The following is a 12,340-nucleotide window of genomic DNA, read 5'->3' as shown; positions in this document are numbered from 1 at the left end:
TGAATGGATTTGTGGAAAGTAAAGGAATATTGTAAAACACAGTGCGTGGTGATAAAATAAAGAAAAGAGAAGTGAATGTGTCTAAAGGCCCACCACTGGCATGCATTGGCACGCTTCAGCACGTGCCGACAAGCAAAAGTGTCGCTTCACGTGCCGATAAGCAAAAGTGTCGCTTTGCGTTGGTTGGAGGAAAATTGCATACAACCACGGCACATGCGTTCTGGTGCGCTGACGCTCGGTCCTTGGCTTTGGTGCACTATTGCTTGACCATTTTGTCGCCAACTGTCCAAGTCCGGCCTAAAACAGCCTGCTGTAAACTGAGCTTGAAACAATAAGTTAGTGATTTCTGTGCTGTTTTAGATATAAAAAACACGTTGGTATAATGAATGTACGCCTGCCGCAACAGTTTTAGTTTTACCTTCGAAGTAACAATAGTGCACAAAATATCGACATCAGCGCTTCCGTTCACGTCGTCGTCTGTCTACAAGATCGCTTTGCAAACACCTGCATGATCAGGCCATATCGTATCAAAAGCTGTCGTATGATTTCATTTTTGGTTGCACGTTGCACAACCGTGTAAGAATTAGGTGTGCCAATTGTCATTGAAAAATCTGTATTAGAAATATTGTCACGTTCTAGTAACGGTGAAGAAGGATGCAGAGTCAAAACTGGGAGTTATAAATTTAACTCTTTATAGGGCGAACTTGTGCCCAGCAATACAAGTAACACAAAATCGCAACGATAGCGGTAAGCAAAGTCTGTGATCGTCGAAAATCTGATCTGCAAGTCAAGCACATCGGCTTTTATTCATCAGTTATTGAAAGTCCAGTGTATTTACTGGTTTCCATGCGCCTTTCAGAAACTACTACAGAATTTGTGTCGCGTATGCAGTCGGATTGTACAAGGTTCGTCAACAATGGACAATGAATAAAAGCATCGGTAATATTCACGAAATTTCCGATACATGCAGGCGCATCCTGCGCCGAGTGATAACATTTTAACATTTGTTACTTGGTGAAATACGGTCACCAGATACAGATAAAGAAGTATGCATGTCAATGTAATTATGCTTGTTGGTGTATAAGAGAAATGTGAAAATTGGTTTCTGAGAAAATCGACAAAAGGAATTGAAACACCTGCAGTGTTCTAAAAAAACATATAGAACAGCTAAAATTCACCTAATTCGTAACTTGTCTCCACCCGATTCTTGTTTCTGTCTAGTCTTGCCCATGGAGCACTTCATTTATTTTTCCAGGTTGTTTTGAAGCATCAACACCGCATCGGTTGGCTTTCACATTGAGTGGCATTGAATGTATTGCTAGAAAAGTTTTCACTATTTAAAAGCCATGTTCTATTGTAACTGGTTTCAACATGTCAAGTCTTCCTTTCTCGGCATTCATAAAATGACATAAATGCTTACTAACAAGATAGTATCCACTGGGAATTTGAAGTTGTTTCACAATTAACAATTCACAATTCACAATTCAAATTCACAATTAACGAAGTTTTCCACTGCAAGTACAACTTCGTTATATCAAGGTTTGACTGTATAGTTCGGACTCAGAGAATCGTTTTTGTCATGGTTACAGATGCAGTGGGAGCTCTGGGAGCTTGACAGCCACGGGAGAGCTGAGGTGCCTCTGAAGAATAAAGATGAGACATTTCCACTGGGAATGGCAGTCTCGTACAATGCCCAGCGCAACATCATTAGTGAGTACTGTTGTGTTTTCCCACTGTCCGCTGCACGTATTGAAGTGTAGCCTGTTATTTTTCCGATGCTCTTAAGTGAAAGTTACCTCCACTGTTGGTGGAAGCTTCAGCCATTTTTAGCCAGTGGGAAAGACTAGTGCTTGATGCAAGAAGGGATGACCGACCCTTTCAGTGCCAGGAGCTGTCAATCTGTACATGTAACAAAGTAGAAAAAATTTTTTTTTAGTCCTACCATGTCGCGATTTACCATGAGTAAGGTGCAGTACAGTTGCCTGACTAACACGGCTACCAATACAGATAGCAGTAAAATGAATGGTTAAAGGGCAACTCCGGCAATTTTTCAATCGCATCGCATGTCAATGAAATTCACTGGGTACGTTCCTCTGAACACTTCCATGATGTCCTCAAAAAAGCAGATTTGAGAGTTCCAGATTTTTTACAAATTAATTTAATTAATTGCCTCGAACACCCTAATTTACCTCCTCCTTAGTTGCAGGCCACATTGTGTATGGCGTCAGGAGCAGGGTGTCTACCAGCTGGGAAAACTGGGAATTTTCAGGGATTTTGAATAGTCTAGAAATACAGGGAAAACTCAGGGAATTTGTGCTTCTGTCGGCAAAATTAGCTATCATTTTATTGAAGGCAGACGAAAGTCTAATGCTGGCTCGAGTAAAAGAGAGGAATCGTAGCGATTTGTCTTCGACGCTGTGTCATCAGTTGGAGGAGTTGGCAGTGTACAGTCAACGACCGATTTTCCAGGCGCTCGATTTTTAGGACATGCCCGATAATGCAGACGGCTTCGCGGCACCACTACTTACCCCATAGAGTCAATGTATAACGTCTGAAATTTTGCACACAAGAACCCTTCACTGTCCGATTTTCCAGACTTTTTGCCGCAACCGCAGGTCCGAAATGGCATTAATCAAAGCCAACACTGCCGTTTTGATTATTTCACCGCCTCAAACCGGCGCTCTCGCATGCAGATCCACTGGCAGCCATAGCCACCACCGCAACAACGCGAGGCGTAGCTGCTTAGATGTTCACTATTAAGATTCTTGCCATTCGGTGCTGTGTTGGTCATTGAAAGAATTCGCTGCTGTCAGCATGACTGATGTATAAAAACCGACGTGCTTGACCCGCTATTGTTGTGCTTTGAGTGTAACTTGCTTTTGACGGCACAGGTTCGCCCAATAAAACACGAGTTTCGCCATTCACAGTTGTTCTGCTTTCTTCACCGTCACTACCATGTGACAATATTTTATTCGCTGTGCATTTTACTACCCCACCCTTCAGTTATCTATTTTGAATAAAATAAACATTACTGCATAGTATTTAAACTGGATTAGGTCGTTTTTTTCATTTTTTAACATGCTTACTTAGAGAGTGACACCATTGGGCGACGTGGTGTAAGGCTGTCTTGACATAAGACATAAGTTCTGTGTCACTCATGGAATTTTGCAAAGGTACTCAGGGAAAACCTGGAAAACTCTGGGAATTTGAAAATGCCAACTTGGTAGACACCCTGAGGAATGTTCCATGCATAGCATGCGTGCGAGGATCATGGAAACGACAGCGTTGAGAGCGTCAAGGAGTCGAGGATCGTGAGCTACTGCATGGCGTGAGAAGTGTCTGTCGCGAAAAGTTGCGTTCCCTGTAGACGGGCAAGAGATGGGAGGAAAGTGGTGTTACGTTGTTGGCTGCACGAACTTCAGCTCTCGCCATCTGCACACACAGGTTGAGCCCATGCCGATCGCGTTCAGCCGAGGTTAAGCTTATATGTCACAGTCGCGTAGTTTGTGTGCCTACTGCTAGCAGACCTGAGCAACTGACCTTGAGATAATTAAGCCATCAGGATGAAGAAAACTCCTGTAGTTCAATTTTGACGATACGGATTTGAAATAAACCATTCCTCATTTTATACAATGCACACATAAAAAGCGAGAAGCGATGACACGGAGCAGTATCGACATCAGTACGTTGCCGTTTTCGACAGAAAGCTGCCAGCCGCACTCGCCAACACTTTCCTAAATTAAATGTGACTACGAACATGGGTCTCTTTCTATGTATGGTCATGCAGACTCATTATTTAACTTCCAAGGTGCACTGCTTGCCTCGTATCCCAAATGGGCAGCAAACGTAGGCCCCTTCGCTACAGCAACATAAACAACCGCCTCGTTCAACTGCCAACGGTATCAATACTGGCATCGGTGGTTCCGCGAGAAAACTGTGTGTTCTCTAAATGAACGATCATACGCACAAAGTCTTCATCTGTGTCTGCTTTACGGAACATATTGTGTGAGTGAGGAGAATACGAGGAATGATAAGTAGGCAGCATAACAATGCTCTTGTACTATAGTCTCCCGCTCGCTGTTTTCGAAGGTGTGTGGTCGCTCATATCAGCGCGATTCAGAATGATGCAGTGGTGCTTACATGCAGAAAATCTGCCTATTTTGATATGTCGTGGCATTAATTGGTGTCACCGATGAGCGGCTAGCATTATATCTCAAAGGAAACGGTGAGTGGTCGCTGTACCTGCCGATGTAAACAAATGCACCAGTCGGTGCTTTGGACTATCCGCGGCGTTCTTGCGGGATACAAATGCGGAAAGTCGTGCTCCGTGTCTTACAGTGAGCATGCGAAGTGCTTCCCTGAGAAGGGGTAAAACACGTTAAACAGCAAGCAGCACATATAAAATCAGTGGTTAGGGCTACCCTTGGTGCTCATGTTGCAGCACGATATGTAGCGCATGGGCCCTGGGCCTCGTGGTGGCGGGCCGAATGCGAACGGCGATTCGGGGCTATTGAATTCGTTGGAATCATAACTGTCAGTATTTGACAGATCCAAAGAGCTGGTGCAGCTGATGTCACCCGAAGGTCTGGCTCGGTCACTAATCAGCTGAGCATCTGCTCTTCACTGGTTATGGTCGCCCAGCGGGCGAGACCGGCATGCCTTGCGCGCCTTCCCTGCTGGGACACTAGTGAACAAAGACGTTGCACGTAGAGGTTCGCTCGGCTCCTTGGTCAGGGTTCGGTTTCGTTTTCGTGCTTTTTTGCTTATATAAAATAATTTTCAAGTTTGCACCACAATTCTACTATCAGACGCATGACGGGGGGTCTCGGGAACCCAAATATTCCATTACCTTGACATGGTCAAAAAATCGCTGGAGTTGCCCGTTAAGGCCTACAACAGAACTAGAACCACAACAAAAACGAGACAGCTTTTATGCACTATGCAACAGAACACAAAAAGGAAAACTGTGCAAACGATCTGTGAGGCATTAGAAAAATGTGAATCTGGTCTATTTATTGTTATCCAGTAGAAAAAGAAGCAAAAGTCAGTACAATTGGCCGTCCTGACTGGGTCAAGGTGGGACACATGACGTTTGCTCAAAAGTCGGAACTGCCTCACTAAATTTGGGACAGTTGGCAACCCTAGTGTATGTGCTGGTTAAAAGTCGCAATTTTGTAATGCACAAGGGGCCTTTCCTTGCACAAAAAGCTTACTGAATATATCGTTCTGGGATGTGCATGCTGCAAATGATAATACAGTGTGGCTAGTGGAGCCTCATTTTAGTAGTGAAATGTTTTTAATACATGCAATAATCTCATTTTCTGTAAAGATGAAAATTTCGCATTAGACTTGTTATAGGTATGGCAGCCATAATAATTAATTGTTGCCCCAATGCTGTAAAGTGTAGCCATCAATCTTCGCCTGAGAATTAGTACATTGATGAGGATGTCGTTCACTGCTAGCACATTGCTCGTCATCATCATCATCAGCAGCAGCAGCAGCCTATTTTATGTCCACTGTAGGACGAAGGCCTCTCCCTGCGATTTCCAATTACCCCTGTCCTGCGCTGACCGATTCCAACTAGAACCTGCAAATTTCCTAATTTCGTTGCACCACCTAGTCTTCTGCTGTCCTCTACTGCGCTTCCCTTCTCTTGGTATCCATTCTGTCACCCTAATTGTCCAACGGTTATCTAATCTGCGCATTAAATGACCTGCCCAGTGCCATTTCTTTCTCTTAATGTCTATTAGAATGTTGTCTATACCCGTTTGCTCTCTAATCTAAACAGCTCTCTTTCTGTCCCTTAAAGTTATGCCTAGCATTCTTCATTCCATCGCTCTTTGCGCTGTGCTTAACTTGTTCTCAAGCTTCTTTGTCAGTCTCCAAGTCTCTGCCCCACATGTCAGCACCGGTAAAATGCACTGATTGTATACCTTCCTTGTCAATGATAACGGTAAGCTTCTAGTCAGGAGCTCACGATGTCTGGCGTATGTGATCCAACCCATTTTTATTCTCCTGTGAATTTCCTTCTCATGGTCAGGGTTCCCTGTGATTAGTTGACCAAGGCAAATGCACTCATTCACAAACTCTAGAGGCTGACTTGCGATCTTGAACTCTTGTTCCCTTGCCCGGTTTCATTTTTTGTAACTCGTCCGCAGTGTTGCTGAATAGAACAATGTCATTGGCAAATCGAAGGTTGCTGAGGTATTCGCCGTCGATTCTTACTCCTAAACCTTTCCAGTTTAATAGCTTGAATATTTCTTCCAAGCATGCAGTGAATAGCATTGGAGAGATTGTGATGCTTTGTCTGACCCCTTTCTTTATAGGTATCTTTCTACTTTTGTTGTGTAGAATTAAGGTGGCTGTGGAATCTCTGTAGATATTTTCCAAGCCCGCAACGTCACCAGCGATGTTGTCACGTCGCCAGGCTTAAGCCCTATGTCCCCCCATTAACTGAGGCTCTATAACTTGCACCGGGATGGAGCTACTCCACCGGGAGGGTGATGTTACGGTGAAGGGAACGAAGAAGTTGGATTGGACTAGACGAAGATGAAGTCTGGCAGTTGCCTGAACGCCATATACGCCAGTTGTAAATATACGTTATTTGACACTCATGGGCCTGCTTTCTTCCTGCAACAGTATTTATGTAAGCAGTCTGTACTCCTTGATTACGCAATGCCTCTATGACTGCCGGTATCTCAACTGAATCAAATGATTTTTCCTAATCTATGTTCGGCGGTGGCCGCGGCCTGTGCTACTGTTATTACGGCTCGCTCGCCGAGCTCGTGTGCGGCGATGAGGAGTGCGGAGGTGGCGGCGGCCGCCCACTTTACCATGAACTCTCTCCTGTGCGACTCCGTTCCAGGCAACGACCCGCACCAGTGAAGCAAGCACAACGTGTCCATGTGGCTCGAGTGGTGCACCAAACAGTGAAAGCCATATAGAGAGGCTTATTGTGCTCTGCGGATTTCTCGATAACCTGATTAATGACATGCATGTGATCCATTGTAGAGTATCCCTTCCTGAAGCCAGCCTATTCCCTTGGTTGACTAAAGTCCATTGTTGCCCTTATTTTATTGGAGATTATTTTGGTAAATATTTTGTATAATGCTGGGAGTAAGCTAATCGGCCTATAATTTTTCAGTTCTTTAACGTCTCCCTTTTTGTAGATTAGTATAATGTTGGCATTCTTCCAGTTTTTTGGGAACCTTGCTGTCGATAGACACTTTTTATGGAGAGCCACCAGTTTTCCTAGCATTATGTCTCCTCCATCTTTGATTAAATCGACTGTTATTCCATCCTCTCCTGCCGCTTTTCCCCGTTTCATGCCTTGCAAAGCCCTTCTGACCTCATCTCTAGTTATAGGGGGAGTTTCTGTATACTGTCCATTATTGTTTCGAATAGAATACTCCTGAGTCCTCTGGGTACTGTACAGGTCAGTATAGAATTCTTCCGCTGCTTTTATTATACCTTCGAGATTGCTGATGATATTATTCCGATATCATCGAGCGATGCTCAAGGGACGAGCCGCCACGAGAACGACGACGAAGTGGGTCTGTGCCCTTGGCGCGAGCGAGTGTCAGCCTGGCGGTCTGGCTCCAGTGTAAATAGCCTGTATATAGCCTTTGTCATCTGTGTCTTTCCACACGTAACATTCTGGTGGAGGTCAGCGATCCCCGTCCTCACCACAGAACTCCGGAGTGGTCAGTACATCGAGCTTGTCACCATGCCTCCCGGTGACGAGACCGCCTCTGCAACGGCTTCGCCTTGTCCGGCGGCTCCAATCATCACGGTTGCCCAACATCGTGACCCTGGTGTGTTCTCTGGCCTGGAGGGAGAGGACGTTGACGAATGGCTCAAGCTCTATGAACATGCCAGTGCTAATAACAGGTGGGACCCAACGATCATGCTCGCCAATGTCATCTTTTATCTCGGCGGCACCCCACGCGTGTGGCACCAAATGCATGGCGACGAGATAACCAGTTGGGACAGTTTCAAAGAAAAGCTCAGGGAACTGTTCGGCGACCCCATTGGGCGCAAGGCTGCCGCGAGAAAGGCTCTTGCGCCTCGTGTTCAGACATCTACAGAGCCGTACGTTTCATACACCCTCGACGTCTTGGCTCTATGCCGCAAAGCTGACGATACTATGTCTGAAGCAGATAAAGTGTCGCATGTACTAAAAGGCATCGCCGACGGTGCTTTCAAGTTGCTTGTTTTCGGCCACATCTCGACTATCGACGCCATCATCAAAGAATGCCGTCGCCTTGAACAAGCTAAGAGCCGCCGTATCACACATCACATCACGCGGCTACCCAACACTGCTGCTACGTCGACATGTGAGGGTCGACCGCGTCAGACCACCCCCTGTGACGACGTAACCCGTATTGTTCGCCGCGAGCTTGAGGCTGCCTGTTTGCCAGCTTTCTCCGCGACGCCTCCCGATCCACCAGCAACCACGATTGCGCTGATTCAGGCCGTCGTGAGACAAGAATTTGAGAACATGGGTCTCGACTCCGTGTGTTCGTCTCCACCCACGGTTCCCCAGTTCTCTCGCAGCCCTCATCCCCGGCAGTCCTTTTCTGCCACATCTCGCCACAACCCGTCCGAATGGCATACCCCTGATGACAGGCCGATTCGCTTCCACTGCTGTTGCATCGGCCACGTCGCTCGTCACTGCCGCAACCGATGGCCACCACCTCCTCGGACATACACCGCCGCTCATTCCCGCCCCTTTGGACCTTCTGTTCCCTATGCCACCCGCCATGAACCCACTGCCACTGATGCTCCTGCCCCGAACCTTCGCTACAGCCAAAGTAATTGACGACATCATGCGTGCCTGCTCAATACAGCATAAATTTACCACCTCCTACCACCCTCAAACGAACGGCCTCACTGAGCGTTTGAACCGCACCCTTACAGACATGCTATCCAAATACGTTTCAGACGACCACCGTGACTGGGACCAGGCTCTACCTTACAGTACCTTTGCCTACAACTCTTCCCGTCTCCAAACTGCTGGCTTTTTGCCTTTTTACCTCTTGTATGGCCGTGAACTGACGCTACCACTGGACACTGTGCTTCCGTCCACCACAGCTTCAACTAACGCTTATGTCCGTGATGCTATCGCCCATGCTGACCATGCTCGCCAACTTGCGCGTGCTCTTCTACAAGTCTCTCAAGGCAAACAAAAGCAACGCTACTACCTCCGTCACCGTGATGTCCATTTTGTGCCCAGCAGCCTCGTGTTGCTTTGGTCACCATCGCGTAAAGTTGGCCTTTGTGAAAAACTGCTTTCCTGCTACACAGGCCCATATCGCGTGCTCCGGCAAGTAACCGATGTCACCTATGAAATCGTTCTAGCCACGCCCACTACGTCCTCTGCTGTGACAACCAGTGACATTGTCCACGTCGCCCGACTCAAACCCTATAACTCTCCACGTGCCTTGGATATGTAACAGCACCGTGATGGTGCTTTTGCCGCCGGGGGGGTAGTATCGAGCGATGCTCAAGGGACGAGCCGCCACGAGAACGACGACGAAGTGGGTCTGTGCCCTTGGCGCGAGCGAGTGTCGGCCTGGCTGTCTGGCTCCAGTGTAAATAGCCTGTATATAGCCTTTGTCATCTGTGTCTTTCCACACGTAACAATATTACCCTGCTTATCTTTCAGTGCATACATCTTGGTTTGTCCTATGCCAAGTTTCCTTCTCACAGATTTCAGGCTGTGTCCATTTTTTAGGGCTTCTTCAGTCTTTCTCACGTTTTAATTTCGAATATCACTCATTTTTGCTATGTTAATCAGTTTTGACAGTTCCGCGAATTCTATCTTATCTCTTGAGTTGGACACTTTCATTCTTTGTCGCTTCTTTATTAGGTCCTTTGTTACTTGGGAGAGCTTGCCTACTGGTTGCCTTGGTGCCTTGCCTCCCACTTCATTTGCTGCCTCTGAAGCCAGCCTCGATACCGTTTCATTCATTACTTTTATGTCATCATCGTCATCTCGCTGTTCTAAGGCTGCATATGTGTTTGCAAGTACCAGCTTAAATTTGTCTGCTTGTACCCTTACTGCGTCTAAGTTGACCTGTTTTTTCTTGACCAATTTTACTCTTTCTTTGTTCAAATTGAGGTGAATCCTAGCCCTCACTAACCTATGATCACTGCACTTTACCCTACCTATCACTTCTACACCCTGCACTATGCTTGGATCGGCAGAAAGTATGAAATCAATTTCATTTCTTGTCTCACCATTAGGGCTTTTTCAGGTCCACTTTCTATTGCTACGTTTCCTGAAGAAGGTGTTCATTATTCTCAGCTTATTGCTTTCTGTGAATCTACCAGCATCTCTCCTCTAGCGTTTCTAGAATCGACTCCGTAGTTGCCAATTGCCTGTTCACCCGCCTGCTTTTTCCCCACTTTTGCATTGAAGTCATTCATTACTGCTGTATAAGGAATTTATTTCCAAGCCTTGTTCTATGTAGTCAAATCTCAATATAATGAATCGCACGGGACATCCAAAAATCGTTCATTATTCTGAAAGGACGTTATAGTGAAAGCCCTGTAATTAGCGATTCCGCCCATCAACCCATCAGTTCATAAGTTGTCACTGTTTGAGCTATCCAAGAAAATGACGCTGTTGGCTCTCGGCACCCGCGCTGTTGCTATTTTCCATAGATTTCGCCGCCATACACCACTGAAGCTCCGTATAATAAGAGTGATGCGTTCCAAGTTGACACTGAGAGAACTACTGACAAAAAGGAAGCTCCATGTCACCTCCAAAGTGCAATGTTTCTTGTTGTTTGTTTGTTTTTCACATTCCTTGCCATGGACACCGTAACTGTCTCACTTAAGACGGGCACGTGAACTATTCCGAAGTACAAACGCCCGTAAACTCCACCGTTCGGAAAGTGTGGCCGTGTGGCATCCCAGTGAGTGCGGAACTTACATTTCTCCGCACGTAACTAGTACGGCCGCAGAAATAAATGCAAAAGAAAGAGGCATGTGCAGAAAGAAGGGTGAAAGAAGGAAGAGACGCGGCTCCCGTGCTAGGCGACACTTGCCTTGGCAGAGCATGTGCTCGCAAAACCCGATGCGTCGTTGCCTCGGCAATAGATTAAAAAAGTTATCTCTCGCACTTTTTTATTGAGTGCTGTCTCAGGTTTTCCTTACCCATGCGCTCTGGCATCCAATTTCTGCACCTTCTCGTCTGCTAATCTATTGTCTCGGCTGCCGTGAAGGATATACGGAAATCTAAGAATCCCCAGATTTGGGAATATTAGTTCGTCGTACTGACGCATTGTTAATATAATACAGAAACTGAGTAACGATCCTTATTCTGAAAAATTCAGTATTCTGAAATTCGTAGTTCTGAAATATTTTTACATTGAAACCATAAGAAGTCAGCAGGGGATTTATTGCTCACAAGAGCGGGTGTCCAGCGCTTCACAGGAGGTGATGGACAAGACACTAAGTCAAACGGCGCCACTGTGCCTAAGGAGCGGTGAGAATCGCTTGACCGCTCCAAAAAAGAGAAACATCGCATTACAGGACCGGAAAACGGTCCTGTAACCTAAATTCTCTTTCTAGACACACAGCACTAACTCGTTCCCGTTACGGATACCCAAATAATACAATGGAACGTGAGAGGACTTCTTCACAATCTTGATGATGTTAAAGAACTCCTTCGCGAATTCACTCCAAAGGTGCTGTGTGTCCGAGAAACACACCTAAAAGTAACACAGACCAACTTTCTAAGGCAATATGCCACTTTCCGCAAAGACCGCGAAGATGCACTCACCTCCTCAGGTGGTGTAGCCGTAATAGTCGATAAGGGCGTTGCATGTCAGCGAATCAAACTCCGAACTCTCCTCGAGGCAGTTGCAGTCAGAGCTGTGCTGTTTGGTAAGTTAATCACAGTTTGTTCGATATACGTCTCCCCCGCCTGTCAATTTTCTAAAGCAGAGTTTCATAGCCTTATCGATGAACTTCCTCCACCATACATAGTCGTTCGTGATTTAAACGCGCATAGCCCCCTGTGGGGCGACTCGCGTTTCGATGCGCATGGGTGCCTGATAGAATATTTTCTGTTTTCTTCAGGTGCATGTTTATTGAACAATAAAGAACCAACATATTACAATGTTACACATAACAAATACTCGTCTATAGACTTGAGCATCGTTTCGAGTTCACTATTTCCTTACCTGGAGTGGTCTGTTCTCAAGAACCCCTATGGGAGTGACCACTTCCCAATTACATTAAACCTAACCAAACCAGATGCATGCTCGTCGCATTTCCCTCGATGGAACCTCGAATCAGCAAACTGGGAACTGTTTCGAGAACTCGCGTG

At 46.1% G+C, this 12,340-nt stretch overlaps 1 protein-coding gene across 4 annotated transcripts in view; it reads left to right on the top strand.

Annotated features, from left to right (window-relative positions):
- The window catches only part of Nup214 (nuclear pore complex protein Nup214), a 356,899-nt gene that overhangs the window by 36,475 nt on the left and 308,084 nt on the right, over positions 1–12,340 (top strand). For all 4 annotated transcript variants that reach the window (XM_055063139.2, XM_055063141.2, XM_050195519.3 and 1 more), the window contains exon 10: positions 1,590–1,710. In XM_055063139.2, the coding sequence (XP_054919114.1) occupies positions 1,590–1,710 (121 nt within the window). The remainder of the gene's footprint in view (positions 1–1,589; positions 1,711–12,340) is intronic.

Source organism: Dermacentor andersoni, chromosome 1, assembly GCF_023375885.2.
Source record: "Dermacentor andersoni chromosome 1, qqDerAnde1_hic_scaffold, whole genome shotgun sequence".
Lineage (NCBI taxonomy): Eukaryota > Metazoa > Arthropoda > Arachnida > Ixodida > Ixodidae > Dermacentor > Dermacentor andersoni.
Note: the sequence above shows the minus strand (reverse complement) of the source record. Positions and strands in the feature narration are given on the sequence as shown.